At 37.0% G+C, this 24,758-nt stretch overlaps 2 protein-coding genes across 4 annotated transcripts; both read left to right on the top strand.

Annotated features, from left to right (window-relative positions):
- The first annotated feature begins 34 nt into the window (after positions 1–34).
- Positions 35–4,799, top strand: cbr1 (carbonyl reductase 1). 2 transcript variants are annotated; one of them, XM_046837316.1, is made up of 4 exons: positions 35–166; positions 267–619; positions 2,769–2,876; positions 3,726–4,799. In XM_046837316.1, the coding sequence occupies exons 2-4, from the start codon at positions 340–342 to the stop codon at positions 4,160–4,162; spliced, it is 825 nt and encodes a 274-aa protein (XP_046693272.1). In that variant the 5' UTR covers positions 35–166; positions 267–339; the 3' UTR covers positions 4,163–4,799. The 2 variants fall into 2 exon arrangements, with proteins under 2 accessions (XP_046693272.1, XP_046693274.1); XM_046837318.1 differs by having other exon boundaries at positions 58–166; positions 323–619.
- A 3,223-nt stretch (positions 4,800–8,022) lies between these two features.
- morc3b (MORC family CW-type zinc finger 3b) lies at positions 8,023–21,205 on the top strand. Of its 2 annotated transcripts, XM_046838263.1 has the most exons (17): positions 8,023–8,255; positions 9,725–9,797; positions 9,915–10,047; positions 11,275–11,499; positions 12,045–12,182; positions 12,813–12,930; positions 13,044–13,172; positions 13,647–13,766; positions 13,860–13,957; positions 14,140–14,247; positions 15,243–15,371; positions 17,038–17,112; positions 17,194–17,236; positions 17,333–17,468; positions 18,389–18,446; positions 18,552–19,062; positions 20,508–21,205. In XM_046838263.1, exons 1-17 carry the CDS (start codon positions 8,217–8,219, stop codon positions 20,772–20,774), a joined length of 2,400 nt encoding a protein of 799 aa, XP_046694219.1. In that variant the 5' UTR covers positions 8,023–8,216; the 3' UTR covers positions 20,775–21,205. The 2 variants fall into 2 exon arrangements, with proteins under 2 accessions (XP_046694219.1, XP_046694221.1); XM_046838265.1 differs by lacking the exon at positions 11,275–11,499.
- Positions 21,206–24,758: the final 3,553 nt, after the last annotated feature.

Raw genomic sequence — 24,758 nt, forward strand, 5'->3', positions numbered from 1 at the left:
GCACGTCCTTTACGTGACTTCCTGGTATGCGTCTCTTACAGCCTTTTGGGGGAGTTGCTATGATGATAGATATAATAGTGTGGGGTTCATGTATTTCCGGTTCTGCGTAGTAAACCTTGTGCATCAGTAATTGCAGTCAGTTTTGCTTCCGAGTGACGTCTTAAAGGTATTTATTTCTAAATCGAACACGCATGCATGCTTCATTTGTTACTCTTTGCCTGTCCGTGCACTAATTGGAGATTTTGCATTTAATTCTAACGCTTTAGTGTTACGCACGCGCGCACTTGCAGCTACTCAGCACTTCCTTCATCGGCCACCGCAGGCTCGCGAAGAAGAACCATGAAGAAGGTCGCGGTCGTGACGGGCTCGAACAAGGGCATCGGGCTGGCGGTGGTGCGCGCGCTGTGCAAGCAGTACGATGGAGACGTGTACGTGACGGCGCGAGACGCGGCGCGCGGAGCGACCGCCGTGGAGGGCCTGAGGGCGGAAGGGCTCGCGCCGCTCTTCCGCCAGCTGGACATCGCGGACGCGGGCAGCGTGCGCGCGGCGCGCGACTTCTTCCGGGCGGAGTACGGCGGCGTGGATGTGCTCGTCAACAACGCGGGAATCGCCTTCAAAAGTGAGTGCGCGTGAGAACGCACTGGGACGTGCACGAGCAATGACGGGGAAAAAAGGGAACCCTACGGGTTTCCTTTGTTGTTTTCTTCACTTATTTAAAATATTTTAGACGCGTATTGCGTTCCCACGTAATTAAAGTTTTATTGCTTCTAGTATAAATACATCAGCCTTAATGTCATCTATAAACCAGTTTGCTCCAAAAACAATGACAAAACTCGCGTTTAGAACAAAAATACCTTCAATTTGCATCATTCTCTCTCCTCCACCAATAAGGATCAACCATTTTTATGATGTCATTCTGCCCAATGATGTTTTTTATGACGTCTGTCCCATCAAATGCTCTCCAGAGCCTAAAGTAGCTATTTAAAAATGAAGATCAGTCCCTCAATATGTTCTGCCCTGATTTCTGGTTTCAGGGGAAATTATCTAAGAGTTTTAAGGTACAGGGATGTGCCCCAAGAGCACACGTGTAAAGTTTGCGTTCCCCTGACCATCACACCCATATGAGCTTGCTGAACATATACATATAACAGATCAAGTCCCCATTCGCTTTTTATAATAACTTCCACTCTTCTGCATCTGCGGCTGGTGGGATTTGCCTTCATGGATGTCGCTTCTTGTCACGCTGGACAGTGTTTGTAACTCTTTCTTCCACTGAAAGGAAATTGTAAATGAACAACATATAAAGACGTTGTATAAAATTATGAACGTTAAATATTTTCTTGGATATGTGGAAGGCCCTGCGTATGGGTATTGATCAGAGATGGCGAAAGAGTACACACATCCTTTACTCAAGTAGAAGTACAGCTATCCAAAAGTTAAAGTACTGACTACACGTTTTCACTCAATTCAAGTTTGGGCTCTTACATGCACTTAAGAAGTAGCTATTGCTTCTACCTGTTTAAGTGTCACACTGGTAACTGAACCTCGTCGTCATATTAATATATTAATGCAAAAGAATTTCAGATTTGGTTACCTATTGAATGTATCCAGGCTGAATATCCACCATATAGAACACAAGCAGAGAAAAAAATGATGATGATGATGGTCTGTAATGTCTCTGTTCTCAGTTCTTACATCATTGACTCCCTCTGTCTCGTCCACGTTAACCCCATACTTTTTATTGCCTTCTGCCTAAACACATTTGTGGTATGAAAACGATACACCAGTTGCAAAAAATATGATCAAGTCACCAAATAGTTTAAAAGTAATGAAACCGTTTTCAAAATGTACGAAGAAGAAAGTAGATATTTGTGTAAAAAAAATTTTAATTGAGTAAAAGTACAAAAAAGTCCAAAAAATAAATAGTGAAGTGAAGTACTGATACGATAACAAACTCTTATTACAGTAACAAAGTATTTGTTCTCCAGCCATCTAACTCTTGTTACTCAATAATTTAATGACTCAACACTTAAAGTCAGGAAAAAATATGATAACATTTATATACATTATGGATTCACCAGCATGACCGTAAACAATGAGACGAAATCAAAAAACAGGACTCTCATATATATTTTGGAATAACACACCACAAGGTTACAGATTAATAATCCGCTTTGGGATGGTAACACCCAAACCATATCACGCCACACCAGCTTGTATAATATTTTCTTGTTACTGCAAGTCCCATTATGTTAGCATTCGTTGGTCACACCCTTTTAAACAGCCCTCATGACTCAAAGATGGTGCAACTAGACTTGTAGTTCTGTGCAAGGAATATTACTTTTGGTTTTTAGTCAGTTCTATTACACTTATGATACTGACATATTACACCACATTCAAGAGTTACAATAATCCTGAATAATAACCGTAGAATAAAACATTTAGGTTGATCATAACATTAAGTTCATTAGATTAGATTAGATTTAACTTTATTGTCATTACACATGTATAAGGCAACGAAATGCAGTTTGGGTCTAACCAGAGCAAGTGCAGGATATACAGTGTTTACATGATTTACATAAATTAAATTAAATGGTATTATAGGACTATAAACAGTAATTTTTAATAACATTCTTTAGGGGTTGTTTAGCCTGAGTTACACATTTCTCAGTGTTTTCTTAAAGAATCCTAATGCATGATTGTATTGTTCATTCACATCCAATTTCTCTCACATCCACAAGACTCGTGTTGATTGTTTGCATGTGCAGTGGCTGATAAAACACCATTTGGGACCCAGGCTGAAGTGACACTCAAGACTAATTTCTTTGCCACCAAAGATGTTTGTGACGAGTTCCTTCCTATCATCAAGCCTAGAGGTAAGTCAGATCCTCTACTTTGTACTTGTATCGCTCCAGATTCAAAATCGACCGTCACGACACAGCAATTATATCTCCTGAAGCAACGTCTAGAGCACAGGTTCCTAATCTGTTCCTGGAGAACCACCTGTATTGCAAATGTTTGTGTTTTGCCTGCTTTAAGACGCACATTTCAACTCATGAAGTGCTTTTAAAAAGCTGAATGAGGCTCCTTGAGAGCAGAGAAGAAAAAAGTGGTTCAGAACTGACCGTTTATAATCATAGATCAAAAGTGTAATTCGATTTGATATCAAAATCAGGTTTTTTTTGCGAGTTGTGTTGACACACGCAAGGAATTTGTTTCCACCTGTGCAGACATTAATAACAACACTATACATTTAGCATATAGACAAGACTACACAAGACATTACAAACTATAGGAGACTATGCAGGCAATACAATGAGCAATCATGGATGTCAATTACTTTTGTTTTTGTTTTGTTTTTTTCATGGAGGGGTACCAATATATTTTGTCTAAATATGCATATTGGAAAAAGGCTCAAACTATACAAGTGCACTTCTTTTCTGATTTATTTGAATTGCACCAATAGACACCTAACTGCAATGTTCAATAATATTTGATTAAATGAATTGTGGTTGCTGTTGCACTGCTTAAATTCAAGCCACCAATAGGATGAGGGCATAGGATGACGCAGACCCATTTGACAGCTACAAACACAATAATGTCAGGATTGAAATCTAACCCAATTCCGAACCAAATCAAAAGAGACTAAGATGTTTTCAACTGCTAATCCTCTAGACAAGAACAGGAGTAACACATTTTCCGTCACTCAATTTCTCTCCTCATAGGTAGGGTGGTGAACGTTTCCAGCGTAATGGGTTCCATCGCCCTGAGCCGCTGCAATTTGGACCTCCAGGCTCGCTTCCGCAGCAACGACATCACAGAGGAAGAGCTAGTGGGGCTGATGGAGCGCTTCGTGAAGGATGCTAAGGAGGGTGCTCATGTGCAAAGAGGCTGGCCTGACACCGCGTATGGCGTGTCCAAGACCGGCCTGACCACCCTGACCAGGATCCATGCCCGGAAACTGACGCAGGAGAGACCTGGGGACGAGATCCTCTGCAATGCATGCTGTCCAGGCTGGGTGAGGACCGACATGGCAGGGCCAAATGCTACAAAATCTCCAGATGAGGGCGCCGTTACTCCAGTCTATTTGGCACTATTACCACCTGGGTCTAAGGAACCCCATGGGCAGTTTGTGTCAGAAAAGCAGGTGCAGGGATGGTGAAGGCATGTGTCTGCATACCCGTAACCTACTTAGGTTATAATATACTACACATTACTGAGACACTTAGGCATTAGAACACTTCTTGGTATCGGTACTTAACAAAATGATATACTTAAAACGTTCAGTCTAAATAATCCGCACAACCAAACCAACCATATAAGAGAATTTACTTGATTTATTAATCTCATGAACACTATGTGTGCCTTGTTCTGCTTATAGTTCATATATTTAGAATTACACCATATGTTTATCATCATCAAAGTCATGATTTATATTTACGGCTTGTAGACTAAAGTTTTTTCCACATAAAAACACGCATCCATCCACGTCTTTAGACTATAAACTAAATTAAAGATTTTCCTATACATTGGACTCTAGAATTATTGGTGAATTTCATGAAGTATATCAAAACTGAATAAGTCAATGAATAAAACTGTATCAAGACAATCTAAGAAAAAGACCCGACCACAGAGTGCTAAAAGGGTTCAAATGTAAGATTGGAGTATACATGGATTAATTCATGAATTTATTTTTTATTTTTTCAATTCAAATTTATAACATTAATAATTAAAATTTTCATTATATTTCTTTTTGTCATTTTGCAAAGAAAAAATCAAAGTTGTAGTCTTTTTTTTTTCTCCAACAAACACATGCATGTTCCTTTTCTTCTATATGTAACATAATAGGTATTTTAACGTTAAGATTTGCTTTGACTAAACAAATGTGTGAAATATTTTTGTAATACTTTTGCCTCTTTTAAAACTGTATAAAATGTAATCAATACACTATTATATTCATTAAATTGAGTAATCAATTAAATTGGTACAAATGTAATTTATTAAATAAAATGTTATCAATGAAAAAGTTAATAATGTTGGAACCCATTTGAGTTGTGTGTGTGTGTGTGTGTGTGTGTGTGGAATTGTCATGATTTTCTCCATTTAAGAGAGATTCTTGAAGTGGCTAGCGGCTAATGTTTTATGAGTTGCTCAGTAGCTCCTGGTTCCATAATCTCAACTGACTGTATAAGACTGTAGAAAGAACATCACTCATAATCTTACATTACAGTGCTCATGTTAGTTCTCACTCTCCAGTGTTCTGTATTGTTTAAAGACTTATAATCACACTCTTGATGTCACCTAAATGAGGATGGGTTCCCCTTTTGAGTCTGGTTCCTCTCAAGGTTTCTTCCTCATTACATCTAAGGGAGTTTTTCCTTGCCACAGTCACCATGGCTGCTCATCAGGGATAAATACACATTTCACCTTAAATCTTTAATTCTTTGAAGCTGCTTAGAGACAATGTCCGTTGTGAAAAGCGCTATAGAAATAAACTTGACTAATGCTAGCTCTATGGCTATTTTAACGTTTTCATGCATACGCAAAACAAACCGTATTTCCAGTACATAGTGAGTAGCCACAGTGACGCTGCGCTAACTCTAGTTTCTTTCTTACACCCCTGGCATTGTTGTGTATATTTTCAAGTTTAAAGTGAGAGGCGGAGACTAATCAAACCTGTGGTCCACCACTTATGCTCCTTAAGGGAGTTTAGATTGTAACTATGTTCCACACGTAGAAAAGGATTGCATTCTGTACACGTGTAGATTTCGGTACGGATACGTGTACAGTTACTCCTCTACTGTCCACAGAACTTCCTTTCATCTATTCATTGGCCGGATCTTATGTGCTTTTGCCTTTTACCGAATATGTTGGATGTTGAAACAAAAGGAATATGCATGTGTTTTAAAAACCATATAAGCAGATTTACATTACACTCCAAATAATCCTGGCTGACAAAGAACACTGAGAAATGTGAAAAATGCACTGATTACACATGAAGATCAGCCATTTTGGATAGGAGTAATACCAAAATAATTTTCGGCGGTAGGAGTGATATTGTCTTCTGAGATAAGATTTTATTTAATGTCCTTGCATTCCTGCGTTCTCAAAACAAGACCCTTTCCTCCCTTCCTGCCACATGGGGAGGATTTCCTTCTTTAACTTCATGATTTATCATTCTAGATTGATCACTCTTTAAAGATAACAAGTTCTGGTTTTAGACCTCATGTGTTATTTAATGCATTCCAAAAGATATACCACATATAAAAAGTTACATGTTGTTTCAAGGAAGCATTAGATCAGTGTTAAGTAAACTGATAAGAGAACATTTATATCTGAGGTTTGTGTGTGAAGTGTGTGTGTTATGCAACCATGTTCTCACTAGAGACTCACGGTGTAGAGACTCATGGTTTCTGCCATAATTTGGGCTAACAATAGCTACACTATTATGACAAAAGTTTGTGGACACCTAAACATACACCCTGTTCCATATTTTGACCCTAGATGTTCCACTAGATTTTGCAGTGTGGTGGTGGAGATTTGTGTTCATTCAGCCATAAGAGTGTTAGTAAAGTCAGGTACTGATGTAGGGTGAGGGAGCCTGGGGTGCAGTCAGCGTGTAGTTTGGGGAAGAACCACATATGGCTGGAAAAGTCAGGCACTTTTGTCTATTAAGTGTATATCTGCTTTTTCGCACTTGTTTAAAACAGTGTCTGGAGAATATAAGGTAGCACACACACACACACACACACACACACACACACACACACAGCTGAAAAGTGCGTTAACCTGAGCTAGATTAACATTTAATATGGGAGGATAATTTGTGTAGGATACAGGCGAAACCCATCATGTGTACACACTGGTGCGACCATCCTGCAAATCAAAATCACAGTTGTTATTCTGTAACTGCTAATAAAAATGTATATAAATTGCACTCTCCTTGATTTACACTGATGAGAAGCATTACAGCATGCCAGCAGTTTCCCATTTAGCAGCGTTTCTTGTTTATAGTTTTAACAGACTAAGGATGGCGGCACATGCACAGCGTGAGGCTCAGCATCTCCTCAGTATTTGCGTTTTGATAGTGATCCTTACTCTAGGTTGCACTACTCAAAATACACCTTATGCACACTGTAATACTCAAGATTGCACTTTAATAACTGCATATGTTACACATACTGAATATATAGCCTTCTTTTTGCACTCTCCATTTAATTTTGCACATGTATATAACCTTCATAAACAATGTATACAATATCTCCATCATTGTGTATAATCACGTCTCCATGTTCTGCTTATTTATATCCATATTGCTTATTTCATATTCTTTATTCATCTGTCATTTATATGTATCATATAGCATAACCTTACCAACCTGTTCATATTAAAAAAGGTTTGCAATGCACTTCTGTTTGGATGCTGACTACATTTATTTTCCTTGTAATGTAACTTGTGCAATGACAATCAAGTTGAATCTAATCTAACAGTATAAATGTTTGTATAATGTTTATTTTTGGCAAAAAGTAAATGTATTTTTTCCTTTTTTTTCCTTTTTATTTACAAAAATAAAATCATCTACATGATTATCATACCTATGTAACCACACACAGTGTCATATCTCTTCCAAATGTGGCTTCTAGTTTGGCAATAGTGGTGTGTATGGTGTTTCAGGGATATATGACAATTTAGTGGGGACATTTCTGTGGTCCCCATAAAAACAACAAAGAGCTCAAATCTTTTCTTCTGGATATAAATTAAGGCTAGCTTCAGGTATTTAGGCATAGAGTTAAATATCTGTGTTAAACTTTGTATCAGTTCAAGGCTTTCTCAAAGTCAATAAGCCATAAACAAATGAGCCCTGTTGTTGGTGCAATTTGTATGCTTTTACAGAACCCCAGGGTTCGATCAGCTTCAGTGCATCAATTCAAAGCAGCAATCTTGGGTGAAGGGAAGGGGTTAAGATCTGCACTATAATAATCTGCAATGTGACACACAAGCTAAGTGATGTGAACCATTACATGCACCGATGTACCATTTCAGTTCTCTCATTCCAAGTTTAAAATCCCCTGGAGCAAGATATTTTGTAAATGGAACATGAAGTGCACACACACAGATGACTCTGTGTTTAGCTCATGAACGCGCTCTAAATGTAGAGGGATATTTGGGGTTGTTACAACAAACATCTATGGTTAGTTTGTTATTTTCAGAAGAAAATGGCAACTCGGAAACACAGAGGGATCCCCCTGAGCTCGGTAAGTGCCGTGTTTGTGCTTTTGGGCATCTTGCTCTTGGCTGTCTTTTGTCCTGTAACAGAATCTACAATCCAATTACTGTTACAACTTTTACATCACTGTCTAATGTACCAAAAAACTAAATGATAACTAACATGGTATAACATTAGATTACATTTTAAAAGACATAATTAATATTTAATTCTTTATAATTGCAAATGGTGATGTATCTGTTTGTTCTGCAGTTCTTTCTGCAATGTTTCTGAGATTTAGATAGATAGATAGATAGATAGATAGATAGATAGATAGATAGATAGATAGATAGATAGATAGATAGATAGATAGATAGATAGATAGATAGATAGATAGATAGATAGATAGATTGTATTGTAACCCTGTTTTTAAAAAAAATAGGTTGTCCAATCTTTCCCACAAAGAACCAGTGTGGGTGTAGGTTTTCATTCCAATCAAGGGCCATACCTGAGAGTGACTAAAAATGAAAATCATTACATTTAAACAGGTAGAATTTGGTGTGTACTTGTTTGATTGGAATGAAACCTGCACCCACACCGGCAATTTGTAGAAAGGATTGGACACCCCTGGGCTAGAGGATGTAATCAGCTTCGCATCAGTACTTCCACTTTTCAGAGTTAATACATTTTCTCTTGTGCTTTACAACTTAGTGGTTCCATTCTTCTTCATCAATTTAATTTAGCTTATCATATAAATTTTCCATTCTGCTTCAGCTTTCATTGGTTTATCATTGAGCATTTAACTGCACTTTGCTAGCTCAACTGTGATCATTGTGAATTTGGCAGTTTCATGGTTAAAGCCATAATTCCTTACTGAAAATGCCATCCAACCTAATCAAGCCATCGTAACCAAACTGCCACAAAAAAAGTGTAGTTTTGTCTTGTTCTTTCGTCACAGTCTTAACCATTATTATATTCTTTCACTCGTTCATTAAATGATCTTCAATAAAAAATGCTTTACTGTCACTGGTCATGGTCAGACTCAATGTAGGAATAAAACCTTAATCTCCTGCAGTCACCGGAATAAATAACTACAGCCAAATACTTTGGTTTATGTGGTCCTGTTTGTCATAGTATTTTCAATTGACTTATTTGGCTCTCAAAACACAGATGCAAATAATTGAATCTATGTAAAACGTGCCTATCCCTTGGACCAAATTTTAACAGGTGGAGCTCCAAAATGCACCAGAGGATTTGTTTATTTGCATATGTTTATTTGTATTTTGTCAAATGTAATTGAATCTGTAATTTGCACATAATGGCACAAAGAGCTCTACCCAAAGGCATATATGTTGGAGGTGTGGTGTTTACAATACAGTAGCTTTGTTGGAATATTGTATTTTAAACCAGATCACTTCAGCTACCCTTTTGCAAAACATGCAGTAGCTGCTGTCAAAAAAACAAAAAAGAAACCTGCCTGTTAGATGATGATACAAAATCCATGTTTACTCCCTACAGCTCAATCCTAAATTTCTTCATACAAACTCAACCAGCCATACCTGGCCCTTTAGCGCTATTGCTGAGCTGATCGGTGAGTTTGTAATCCCTCTTTACACACATCTATAATCAATTTAACAGAATGCTAGTTAAGGCTGTGTTTTAATTGTCCTTGTCTTCAGTAATCTCTGTGTTTACAATAATATTACAGATAATGCTTATGACCCAGATGTTCGTGCAAAGCAGTTCTGGATAGATTGGACACGCATCAAAAACCTGGACTGCCTCTTATTCATGGATAATGGAGCAGGAATGACCAGAGCCAAACTACATAAGATGCTAAGGTAACAGCCCTGAACTAGCATTCATGGAAGGACATGAACAAAAACCACCCAGTTACTGCAATTAAAAACAATATACTCCAAATTTGTGCAAATATCTAATCATCTGCAACAGAACGAGTTGGTAGGTTGCGATATAATTGGGTAGAAGTACAGAAGACATCTGAGAAAGAAAGGTGAGGTTTTACAGAATACCAGCTAAATCCAAAGACAATAACAGCAACAACAATGAACACGTATACACAACAGACCATTACTAACACACACATGTGAGTAATCAAGCGCATTTAGCAAAATGAATGAAGCACATAATATTAGAAGTTACAGAAGATTATTGTTAGAAATAGAATTAATAAAATAAAGGAAAGGAATGCTCACCCATAGTAATAAATAGGCCAAAGATATGAATCCAAGCAAAAGATACAAAAAGGGATCTGCTCAGTTCAATGTTACAACATTTTTGTATTTGTATAAATATTGAGCGTTTTAATGTCAGGAAAAGTGTCAGGAAAAATGAAGGGAATCCAAAACTGTGAACAACAGGAAATAAAGGAAAAACAAAAACTAAGGGTAGTTCAGAAAGAAAAGAAAAACAGATGGACAGGTAGAAAGAGATAGACAGGACAAGTCGAGTGATTTTTCAGGTCATTTTGAGACATTTTAATGAAATAATCTTGGGTTGATTGGTGTTTTTTGCAATAAATCCTATGCTGCTGTCCCCATTTACTGGGTCTGTGAGTATTCATTGGTTTTGTAAGGCTAAAAGGCTTGAACTGTATCCCCAGTTTCGCAGTTGGACATGACAGCAGTGTACCTGCAGATACAGTTCAAGAGCTTCAGCTAAAGTTCACATTAAACATCTGAATGGGTGGAAGATTGTGATCTTAGTGACTCTGCCCCATAGCTTAATTGTTTCTGATAGACATGCTAGCATAAAATGGTGCAAAAACAACTGGTTTCACCTCCTAAAGCTTCAGAAGCACCATGCTTACATCGCTAACAAAAGACTTTTGTCTGAAACATCCTGTTTCTATGGAAACATTTTTGTCCCATGCTGATCTTTCCTACCTTATTAGTACTTAGGCACACTAATGTTAAAATCTGGATTCTTGTCTAGGGTCATGCACAGAACTGACTCGAGGACAATAAGGAAATTGCCACCATTTATCTACATTTAAATGCTACCTCAAGAATGAAATTGTTTTATGCATTCATCCAATTTTCTTTTAGCTTTGGTTACAGTGACAAGAAAGCCGTGAGAGACCACGTTCCAGTCGGTGTCTATGGCAATGGTTTCAAATCAGGTTCCATGCGTCTGGGGAAGGACGCTATTGTCTTTACTAAGACCAAAGACTCAATGAGTGTGGGCATGTTGTCACAGTCTTACCTGCAGGCTATAAAAGCTCAGCAGATCATGGTGCCAATTCTCACTTTTAGGAGGGATGGACAAAACCTGTATCCTTTGTAGAACTTCAAAATTTACTGCATAAGCACCATGAGCATTTGAATTATAACAGCATGAATAAAGAATGAGATTTTGAAGCCATCTGCCACATGCTATTGGAACTGCAGCTGGAATTAATACACTGTCATTAAAACCTTAACATCCCCCAAACATAAATTCATTCTCTTGGCTGTAGAAAGAAAATTATTCACAAAGTAAGTGCCAAAAAATATAAACAAGCCTGAATTTTAGACTCTGTTGTGGGGAAATATTGCAAATTAGGTTTAAAATCAGGTCCCCTGCTGTTGTCATAAAAGTTTATTTACAATTGTGCAGTTCAAATAACTGAAATGGAGAACTTGTACCCCCCGCTGTGGTGCTAGTCAAATAAAAGTTAAGTGCAAGTCATACAGAAATTGGTATTTAGTAATCTCTCTTTTTATTTAATTGTGATCAGCTTCCCTGTAATGGGTGAGTAAAAACAAATGCAATGGTTATGCAAGATTAGATTGGATTGCATCATTTAATTCATCTCCTTGACTGTCAACGTCCCCAGACCAGAGGATGCAGCATGTCTAGATGCAATCCTGAGACACTCTTTGTTTAATACCGAGAAGGAGCTGTTCACTGAGCTGCGTGCCATCAGCACTGCTGGACCAACCGGCACACGCATCATCATCTGGAATCTGCGCATGTGAGCTAGCAGTTTATCTCATAAGTGTATATCTGTGGGTTCCAAATCAGTGTTTGGAACAATGGTTCCTTGTTTGGGTAATAAGTAATTTATGGTTGCAAAATACAAACACTTCAGTCTTGAAATGACCTATGTTAGTTTTGATCCGACAAGCAATCTGCAACAGAGACGTTTGACATTATTCAGCAAATGTACAATGCTCTAATCAGTTGTTTAAGGTGTTTTGAGTGGCATGTGCCCTTCAAAAGAGGAAGAACGACAAGAGATCAGGAAGACCTTCAGCGAGCTCAACCACCAAAAAATGTCAAAACCATTCGGCAACTTGTGCATGTTGATCGTCGGAGAACAATCCACATCAGAAAATGTCCTAGAACAAAAACTAGCTAGCTAATCCTGAAAAGAAATTGTGTTTAATGATAGAATTTACAGGATCTTTTAGATGACCACTGTATCTGGCCACCTTTAGTTTAGGTCTTGGGGTAAAGCAAGCAAACTCCTGTCTACTATGAATGATGATACTGAGATTTTCATTTTGAAATGCATAGTTGTATTCTTGAAATTTGCCCAATGTTTCAGCACTATTTACTTTACACTACTATTTAGTAAATTCTGAAATTCCCAATTTTGCAGGATTACAAACGGGGAGACAGAATTCCATTTTGATGCAGATAAATATGATATTCAGCTCCGAGCCAATTCTAGTGAGAAAACTCGAGCCACCACACCAGAGAGTGACCATTCACTAAGAGTAAGTGCACATGTTATCAAAAAGGAAATAGATGCTATGAGAAAACAGTTTTCATAGTATAATAATTTGGTTTTGTGCCAGTAGAAACTGTTTTCTTGCATTTCCATCTGCAGGCGTACTGTAGCATTCTGTATCTGAAGCCGCGTATGCAAATCAACATTCGAGGACAACGAGTGAAAACCCAGCTCATCTCCAAAAGTCTCGCTTATATTGCCAAAGACAACTACAGACCTTCATTCCTAGTATCCTTAAGAATGTAATCAAAATCTTAAATTCTACATATTTAATACAGAAGTAGCAAACCATACCCTAAACTGCAAATTAGTGCTAGCCCTATAGTTGGAGGTTTATTTATTTAGATTAAACTGATACCACAGCCACTTCATAACCAAGAGACCTTTGTGTCTTTTTGCTAACAAATATTGCGTAGGATGATTAGCATTTTCAACCAAATGTTTTGCATGAGCACTGGTCTTTTGCATATAGCATCTGTTGATAAGTTTCTCAAAAAGCAAGTCCAGAGTTCACCATGGTGCCCAAGAGCAAAGAAGGTTAATACTTTGCTCAGTGGTGTACTTTAGCCCCCACCTAGCTAACAATCTGCCCATTGCTTAAACCAGCATTTCTGTTTCTGTTGTAGCTGTAATGCAGTCAGTACTTTATACTGTTGATTCTGTTGCTTTTGTTTGTGTGGAAATTCTTGACTCATTTCACAGACCAAACGTATTCCAATCACATTTGGGTTCAACACCAAAAGCAAGGAGCATTATGGTATCATGATGTACCACAAAAACCGACTCATCAAGGCTTATGAAAGAGTGAGCTGTCAACGAAAGGTAAAGTTTAAAAAGTAGCTGTTATTGATGAGTGCATTTTTATGCACAGTGACATTGGTGTGTCATGTTGGTATTCTGTCTCTTCCTGAACAGCTAGAGAGAAAAGGTGTTGGGGTCATCGGTGTGATTGAATGTAATTTCCTTCAGCCGACACACAACAAACAAGACTTTGATGACACAGATAAATACAGGTCCAAGATAAGATCTCTTTATACCACATAAGAATGATTTCCAATTCCAGTATTGGATTCATTTATATTCTTGCTATTACAATTGTAGTTTCTGTTCAGTCTGAGATTGGGAAATGAGTTTTGACAGTTTATAAAGCCCCTAAAGAGGCTGATGTCATTTACAAAGGTCTGTTTGTGTGCAGGAAAACCATGCACAACCTCAGCATCAAACTAGAAGAATACTGGAATGAGATCCGCTACAAGCGGAAGAAAGAGGACCCAAAATGCACACTTCCAATTGAAGATACAATGTGAGTGTGGAGATTCAGTTTATTTACAATTTGTTATATTTGCAGGCAACAATGTTTGAGACTTTATAGGACTTGCCTTATATTACCTTGCATTACCTTTATTGTGTAATTTTGGGTATATTTTCACTAGAGTCAGTGTATGATACATCTTTAATTGTTTTTTAATTAATTGGAGAACTAGCATTTTTTTTATCTCGTAATTTTTCTTTTTACCTGATAGCATTTTTAAAGAACTTCCCCAATTTCAAGTATGACTAAAAAAAAACATACTTCAAAATTTATTTAAAGCATGTGAGCCATGGATTAAAATGAGTCATTCTTAGCCGTCATGAATATGCAATGCTACCTTTAAAATTGGCAAAAACAAGGCATCTTTCCCATCCTGGATTGATGCATCAGTGTGTGTTTTCATCTCCGAGTTGCCCACATACTCCTCTCAAATGCTACCTAGCACATATTTTCACAATTCTGTGTTCAAGAGGAGCTTCACATTTCTAGCTATATAAAGCATGATATGAAGTGGTCTCGAAAAGTTTCAAGACTAATGGTGCTAACTGGTGCTAAGAGCAAACGTGAAATTCTGCATGAAATGGCGATGCTGCAACGAGTCTTTCGAGGTGTTTTGGGAGGCACTTAACAAGAGCGAAGAACATCACTTGAAGATGATGAGAGAACACGAAGCTCAACCCACAAAAATGTCGAAACCATTCGGCAACTTGTGCATGATGATCATCGGAGAACGATCCAGAAGTGCCAGGAACGCTGGGAGCTCTGTATTGCTGTACAAGGGGACTATTTTAAAAGTGATAGTGTTCAAACTTAGATCATTGAAGTACTTTCTTTTAAACAGAGCTTGCCTCAAACCTTTTTGATACCACCTTGTGTATATAAACACTTTAAGTCATTAAGTGTATAGATCTCAAGAGAGTCTTCTTTTCTGATGCTGGTATGACCTTCGCTTGTGTTTATTCTGTCTTTTCTTTTCCCCACTGAAGGAAAGTGCCTGATCAAATCTGGGTGCAGTGCGACAGCTGTCTGAAGTGGAGAAGGCTTCCAGATGGCTTTGAATGTAGCCGGCTGCCTGAGAAATGGTTCTGCAATATGAACCATGACCCACAATTCAGGTGACAGCCATAAAACATTTTTATTTAGTGATGTCATTCCTGGTCATGGAACGTTGTTGCTTAGGCGTGTACAAGGCCGATTAGTGAGCAATGAAACATTCTGGTGAGTTGCTCTGCACCAGCTGTACCAATCAATAAACAAAACTCGAATGAAATTTTTTTGGTCATTTTCTTCCCTCAAATGTTATGAATAACTTCTGTTGCTGGCTTCTGTGCCGTTTAAAATAGTGTCCTTTATGTCCTTTACTGCTCTTCACATGTCTTTCTATGTTTATCATGAATATATTCCACTGCGATGACGTACAAATACTTCTGTCTCAAGATGAAAGTGTCTCTTGCACAAGAATGCATCTCGTAAATCCTGGTATATGTTTTATTTGAACTGCATCTGAGAAGCATCTTTTGGAAGCCCTAAGCATTTAAGATCTTTTGGAAGAGTAGATAGATCTTAAGTGACAGTTCTCAGTACGGATTTAGTGCACTGTTGCTGTTATGATAACCTCCACTCTTTTGGGAAGGCTGTTCATTGAATTTTGGAGTGTGGCTGTGTATATTCAATCTAGTGAGGTTAAGCACTGGTGTTGGATGAGGAGTCAGTGTTCCAGCATTTAAAGATTTTCAGTGGTGTTGAGGTCATGGCCAGACACTCGTGTTCTTTCACTTCAAACTTCTCTCTCTTGATCTTGTTCACCATGTCTTCATTGACCGTGATTTGTTCACAGCAGCGTTGACAAATTGTAATGTTGTGGCATTATCCATATAAGTGTTTCAAACGGTCCAAGCTACTTGAGACAATTTAGAAAGTAGCTTTTACGTTTAGTATCTCACAAGGTTTCTGTACCCTGTTCATGCACTTTTTACTGCTTGAAAGTCACTGATGGTGGTGGTGGAGCTGGATGGGGTTCTATGGGGGCATCTTTCCATCAGTTCTGGAAAGCGTCCTTTCCACTTCCTTGGGTTAGAGGCAGCAGAAATTAGAATTACAGCCAAGCCTCACATTGAGCCATGGTAATAGCAATAAAAATAGGAATAAAATAATATGCTAGGCAAGACTGTACCACCTTTTAATATGTGATATCTTTCTTGGCAGCAGTTATCCCTTTTACACAATCCCAAACCCAAAACTGTAATGTACATTTTAGCTCATAATGTTACAAATAACCAGTCTTAATAATCAATCTGATTTCAACTATATTTTGTGAAATGAGTTGTTCCTTTTTATTTATGGATAAAAACTTGACTGGTCAATTACGCAGCAATCCACCAATCAGGGAACACAGATATAAAGGCTGTGCCAGCATTAGATCCAGAGCGGTACTTTCTCCTCCTAAGATCTAATGGTGGCAGAGCCTTTTTATCGTTATCTTTTTTTTCATAATCAGGCCTGTACCGGCTAGCACAGAAACTCACTGTGTTGAAAGCAGTACTCCCTATAAAGCTGGCAAAGAAACTACTGGCCTTGAGTGGAAATACTGGGTGCATTATTTTTTGGTTATACTGAGTGGTACAAATATCAAAAAGTAATATGAAAAGAAATAACACTGTGAATGTGAAATGTGATACAATAATTATTAAGAATGAAATAAAATGAAATTACAAAAGAAATAACTAATAACAATGTGATATGTACTACAAAAAAATGCCATGCATTACCCATGTCAATCAGGAGCTGTCTGGTGGAGGAGGAACTGGAGGATCAAGAAGAGGAGCAGAAGTCCTACCCCAAACCCTTCAAACGCCAGTAAGATAGCATTCCACATTTGATCTTACTATGTATTGTGCTATCTGACAGTGTTAATCAACAGGTTGTGGGTCTTAACAGGAAGAGGAACAGTAAGAGTCTACAGGATGACCAGGGGCCAGAGATAAGTTATTTACTGACATACATCATGAAAATGAAAAACCTTGATGTGTCATTTATTTGTATAAAGAAACTTATAAAAACACATTTTTGTCTGTAAGTATTAGATATTCCAGTCCTCGAAGCTCCTGTTAATGCCAGACCTCAGAAGAATACTGCAACCTGGAAATCATCTCCTGCTGATCTGTTCAGTAAAAGTGCGAGTGGTATCAGTGTTGTGTCATCCGTTTCCAATGGTTTGTATTTTATTGGCCATTGCACCACTGCAGTCATATTTAATTTGCACTAAAGTGACCATCAGAGTGTAAAAATGACTGACCTGGAAGGCAAAGTGGGCAGAATTAATATTGATCATGTATATGGTCATGTTTTATTTGTTGAATTGCAGTATTTTAAGCAAGTGTTGCACCACACTTATTTTTTTTAATTACAGATAATTATGAATAGTTTGCACATTTTTTTATAATTTAGAATAGAATATTATAATCTTTATCAAGCATAAGCTGAGATTTAGAGGGTTGCGATGAATATTTGCTGTTTCTAGACATGCAGTGTCAACATCTACTTGAGCATGTTAGCTCAGCAGCATGTAGTTAACCATAGCCAATGTAATTCAAGACAGTTAAAAACATAATAAGAGCCTTGATTTATTAAATATATTTTTCAGGGTTTGACAAATGATAACTTCATTATCTAGCCCTGAAGAAAAGTTATAAACTCCAGTGTGCTGCATTATTTTGGTTGCCTTGAAACCGTACAGGCTAGGCTAAAATGTGGTAGCTAGCATAATATAGAAGTATATATTGTATTAGCTAGGTGGGTGAGTATATCATCAGACTAGTACAGAAATGAACCAGGATATGGTCATGTAGAATGTGCTCATACTAAATGACTTTAAGGAGTGGGTTTTTTAGGTTGTTAAACGAGAAATGGCAAATTAAAAACGAAAAGGTTTGACACAAACTTCGCTTGTCTATGCTACTAATTTGTACATCACTAATTTCAGACAGATTTTCTAGTTACCTTTTTTCATTTAATAGTTAAAATCAAAGCAATACAAATACCAAGTATGATTCAGTTTTAACAAACTTTATAGATTTTATATGATTTATATGATTTTAAAGATTTCTATTAACTTTCACTGTCTTGTTTCTAGCTCAGATTTCACCACTGCCTCTAATCAATCTCACTGCTCTCTCTGATTCATTGAGAAGGTAATCCTATTAGGATTAGGACTCCTGTGTTTAAATGTCTCATCATCATTGGGCCTAATGAGTATTTATGAATCAATAGTTTGTTGTTTTTTCTGCTTCTTAAAGGATTAAAAGGAAAATCTGTACTGCTGAAGAAACTCTTCCAGCAGTGCATCCTTTGCCTCATGCCTCTTTTTCTGCTAATGCATCGCCACAAGATGGTGGCGCCTTCATTCATACACATTCCAGTCTCGCACCAAACAAAGAAGAGAGCAACTGGTATGGAATGAAAAACGAAAAGAGTACAGATAAACAAATAGACCACATCGAGAGCAGTAAGATGGAGATAATCAACCAGAGTCAGGAGCCTGTTCAGGAGGATGAGTGGTGCGCTAGAGAGGATTCACCCACTATAGAAACCCAGTACTCTTTAGCAGCATCACACTGTACGGAGGAAGTGGGAGAGGAATCGCATGATGATGGCGAGGAGGTGTGGAGTTTACAGCAGCAGCAGGATGAGTTAATAGAAATGATGAAGCAGACAGCAGAGGAGAGGGACACATACAGGGAGGAGTTGGAGCTGCTGCGGGATCACAGCACCGCCCTGGAGGATGAGAGGAGTCAGCTCCTCAGCAAGGTAGGAACTTTCATCCTATTACATGTTTAATGAAGTTGTGAATAACAGGACACAAAAATTCTGGCATTTGATCCAAATTTGAAGAAAAGAATCATCTACAACACAAGACACAATAGATAAAATGAAGGTCTTGTTGGGTATAATGTCAGAACTCAGATCTTGTCTCTGAGCAGACACATTCGCAGGATTGAAATTAGTGAATAATTAAATAAATCTTCCAGCCATGTATGAGAAGGATTCAAACATTTTAATATTCAAGAGGCATTTCTCAAACAGCAATGGCCTAAGTCAGAAGTAGCTTGGAAGTGTAAATTCGAATTTACAAACCTGTGTTTTTGTTCCTTAAGAATTTACATATTTTTTAAAGGCTCCTTCACTGCATTTTTAATCTCATTTACCTCATTCACATATTCCATCAATTTCTTTTTCTTTATGGGAAGTCTCGCTTACTACCTCCTCCTCTTCCTAATTTACATATTTATTTTCACACCTGAATAAAACACCTTCTTTTTCTTCTTGTGCCTCAACTAAACATCTTCTCTTTTCCCATTCTTATATTACTGTTTATTCCTCTCGTTTTGTATTTTTTATCCTACTTTATACTTAAGATTTACTTATTTTGCTTTTGAATAGTTTAATGCGTGATGCTCATATTAAACTGCTCAGTGCACAAGATGCTATTAAAATGCTCAGATCATAGATGCTCACCTAAAATGAAGGTTACATAGTAAAGGGTACATTCTGCCTTATAATTTCAATGCTTATTGTGCTTGATTAGATATTCTTCCAAATTCACAACTATGTATCTTTTCTTGATAACTACTACACTACCAATATAATCACTACATATATTAATAATAATAATGCTGAACATAATGCTAAATAAACATACACGAAATACTGCTAGATAAAATTGGCCTTAATACAAAAAAAAGCTAATTTAAGCAAAATTTTCTCATAAGTATTAATTGGCTCAAACGTGTGATTTTGACACGTGTTGTTCAGTAGGTATTACTGCAGCTTTACAGCTTCAAGCTTTAATTCTGAGCTCAGGTTACTGTCTATGTGGTGTTTACCAAGTTCTTCCCATGTCTGCATGTTTTTTCTCCATGGTCTCTGGTTCTCCAGGTTCTCGCATTGTCCAAAAACATGCCAGACATTGGACTGGTTCCTCTAAATTGCCCCTAGATAGTAATAAATGTGTGAATGAGTGTGTACATACAGTTGATTGGCATCCCATCTAAGGTGTATTCTCCCACCTTGAATATGTCATAGGATTTGGGACCATTGACCCGACCAGTTGTTACTGAAGATGAATTAATGAATCATAGCTTTAGTTATTTAAAATATTAACTACACAAACCTATGAAATGTTGCTATCTTTATTATTTATGTGCATGAAAGTATTTAAATAGATTTATATTAATAACTTGTACTGTTGCTAGCTGGAAAGGATGGAGGAAGAGAGAGCCAGTTTATCCTCCCTGTGCGACCAACTAAAGAGCAAAGTGGAAAGGCTGAAAATAGAGAAGGATGAAGGGTCGAGAGCAGATGCCCGAGTCAGACAAGAGAAGCAAAAGCTGAGAAAGTTGCGTCTCAGTTTGGGACACCTGCTCATTTCCTTCGTTCCCGATCTCGACTTGCAGCAAGTGGATTACAACAGTGATGTCATTGATGAACTATTAGACCAGGTCTTAAAGGAAGTCACTTAAGGTCATGTCAGGGTTGTATTACTAAGGTTTATATCTTCACAGTCAGATATCCATAATATACCCAAAATCATCTTATGGTTTCACTGCTGGCTTAGACAAGGTGAGATCATAGCTATATAAAATATATTTATGTTTGGGGCCCAGATTAGTCTTAGCAGACATTTGCAGTGGTAATAGGATATTAAAGTTAGTTCAATTGTCTGATGCAACAACATACAGTACATCTAATTCACCTGGTAAATAATTAGTCACGCATAATAATTAAAAGTAGGATGACATTAGTATCAAAATATTTGTACAATTTTAATGAAGGATACTTTTTGTTGAGTGATATAATGAATTTTGGATTTGAATGAATTTTCTTGAGAAACCTCTTTTTACTGTTTTCATCATAGAACAAAACCAATGAATAAAGAAATTCTAATCAAACATTTGTTATTTACGTGTGATTGGTATGTGTTAATCATTTTTGTATTTTCACCCAAATTCTTCAGACAAACTTCAAGCAGCTTCTTCACTTCTTCACTCTCTTCAGGTTCACTAAAGGTGTAATCACTGATTTCAGTGGAAGTTTCTGTAACTCAACATTTAAACATTACTATGTCCCAACACACACACACACACACACACACACACACACACACACACACACACACACACACACACAATTATAAAGAGAGGTATTTTAAACAGAGGTGTCCCCAGGGCTCCTCACAAATTCTGTGAATTCCCATGCAGCAGTGTATTTATTAAGTATTCAGCTCACACACACACACACACACACACACACACACACACACACACACACACACACACACACACACACACACACACACACACACACACACACACACAGGCAGCAAAATATTATCAAGATATACTTTACATGGTTTGGAGTGGAAGATCTTGAGTGGCCTGCTATAGAGCTCATCACCTCACCGTACATCAGTACCTGACTTTACTAATGACCATGTGGCTGAATTAATGAAAATCTCATCAAGCACACTTGAAAATCTAGTGGAACATCTTCCCAGAAGAGTGGAGGTTATTATAAAAAAAAAAAATATATATATATATATATATATATATATATAAAATGAGGACTAAATGTGGAAAGGAATGTTTAAAAACACACACAAATCTTTTGACCATGCGGGCTATAAGTAGTGTTTTTCACAGAGGTCTCAAGTCTGTTTAAAGATGCCATCTATATACAGACCAACTGATTTTGGACCACTTGAACACAATCCTCGTTTAGGGTTTTTCCTGCTTGTTTTCTTTGAAAACACTCCACAGAGGCACAATGAGAAAAGATCACCTCAAACAACTGCAGCAAATCAGTTATTGCGGCTCTTCAGATATCAGGGACTATTATCCAGCAATCTGCCATAGTCCTTATCTGTGGTTGTCTTCTCAGCCAAGTCCACCACCATGCAAGTCATTCAGGCTTGAACTAAAATCAATATTTTGACCTTAGCATCAGCTTACATCATCAAATCCCTGAGGCATTCTCACCAACTCTCAGTGTCAAAAGATAAGTAGACTTTGTTGATCACTAACTGGGTTATTAATAGGTGGTCATAAGGAGACTGCAGTGGTACGTGTGACTTTGTGCTGCCAAAGACTTTGGACAGAGTCTTGTTTTGGCAGTACCACTGTTCTTAAGGACTCAAATGAATGTGTGGAGGTATGGGATAAAATAACCGTTTCCTGAGATGCTCAAAGCTGATGGGAAATACATTGGGGTTCAGATAATTTAACTTCATCCTAGTTTTTACTTTCTAACATTTATGTTTATGGCATCTGGCAAACCCCCTCATCCAGAGTGACTCATCTCATTTATACAAGTAGTTGAGAGCTCAGCAGTGGCAGCTTGGTGGCCATCGAATTTTAACTTATGACATTCCAATCCAAAGTACAACATCTTAATCACAAAGCTAACACTTTTTCTTCATCTTTTCTAACAGTAAAAATACATACATGGCTGAAAAAACAAACCTTTATTTTTTAACCTTTTTATTATGAAATGGTGTTAAACTGAAAAGTACAATTGATTGTGTATGCATTTTAAAGAAGAAAAATACGCCGTTGGTCAGATGGTAAAATATTAATGCACAGATTAAACTCCTTGCACTGAATGACATTGTGGGTCATTAAGCATCATAAACCCAAGTGACATTTCTCAACCGAAATAAATTAATTCATGAATTATATGAAAATTTCTGACTTATGATGACATTTTCATTATAAATTTAATATGAAAATGTTAGAGATTATTATTATTATATTGTACTGTACATTTATGTATTTAATAACCTTTTTTTGAGTAATTCATTATTTTCTTCTATGTATTTATTTATTTTATATTTCTAGCAAATATATATACAGTCATATATATTATATATTATACTATATATTAACATCATACTATAAATGTATAGCATTTAAATACATTTCGTTATGCATTTTATTTGTTTATTGAATCTTTAATATATCAATAGAAAGTGTGGTTTTCCACACGTACAATGTACAATGCTTCCCCCTAACGGATAATGATGGTACTACTTTGGTCCAGTAATATACTTAACTATAAAATAATCAAGAAAAGATAATCGCAGTTACTATAAAAAGATACAAATGCATATATATTCGAGTTGCCAAAAATTGTATTTTTGACATATCTTTATGAAAAATTTAATGTATGTGTTGGGGTTTTTTTGTCTTTGGATACAAGTACCCTTCAACAGTTTCAAATATTGTACTATATTTACTTTTATTATATATTTAAAAACCATTTAAATATATTATATGATTAAACATTGTTGGCATCAAAATAAATGGAAAAAACTATCATTTAAACCTAGTACAAGCACATTAATAAAAAGCTTATCATTAATGTAATGTAGTGTACATTTGCAAGTTTATACTCTGCTTATAGGCTATAGGTCCAAATGTATTTATTGATCGATCCATGCCATGATATTTGATACAATAATCTTAAACATAAGGCATACATGAGTACATACAAAATACCAAATATATTAATAAATGTGCTTAATAAAGGTCACCTGACTTTAACCCATTCTCTCTGACCTGGAAACAACAAACCTTCCTGAACTAACCACATGATGGCGCTAAATCCCAACTAACACCATTTCATTCTACCATTAGGACTGAAAACACTAAAGATAGTAAAGGCATCTACAAAACATTCAAATACGCCTTGACATTTTCCAGTGGTATTTTTTTCCCCAAAAATAAGTATTTAGAAAAATGTCAGAAATTGTAAAATAAATGCACCAAATATTTGACCATGCTGGTGAGCTCCTGCCTGAGCTGATATTACAGAGATGAATGTAAAATTGAAGAATTTTAAAGGCACAGCAGTTGCTGCTTTTCATGAAACAATCATAATAAATGATTTCCTATGTGCTTATGATTACATGAGCTGGCCAAATCTGAGCAGAGAACAGGGAATTTGGCTCGGATGCCTTAATGAAGATACAATGGAGCACTTTTTTTTTGCCTTTACATCCTGTACACTATTTCTGTCAGCAGTCTACACCGGTAATGTTACCAGAAAAGAGTGAGGTGTGTGTGCTGGGGTGTGTGTCGACTCAGGAGGGAATGATGTCATGTTGTGGCTCCATCTTGACTCAAAAATTCAGATTCAGAAGGTCAAACGCTAATTTGGTCATTTCTTCTATACACATAACATTGATGTGTTTTACAATATCATATCTACATCCTGCGTCTACATCCTGCTTTAGGAATAAAAGGACCATACGCCAGAATTCTGGTCAGAATCAAGAAAAACTTTTTGTTTTTCATTCCAAGTTTGTACATGCAAAAAGGAAATGTAACTAACATTCTAACAAACTCTTGGTTGAGAGCATAACCATGTATAGTAAGACCAATGTCCAAGAACAAGACAAATCCAAGTACAAAAAGTCAATAATTTCCAGTCAAGTACAAATGAATCTT

This window comes from Silurus meridionalis, chromosome 24, assembly GCF_014805685.1.
Source record: "Silurus meridionalis isolate SWU-2019-XX chromosome 24, ASM1480568v1, whole genome shotgun sequence".
In the NCBI taxonomy this organism is placed as follows: Eukaryota; Metazoa; Chordata; class Actinopteri; order Siluriformes; family Siluridae; genus Silurus; species Silurus meridionalis.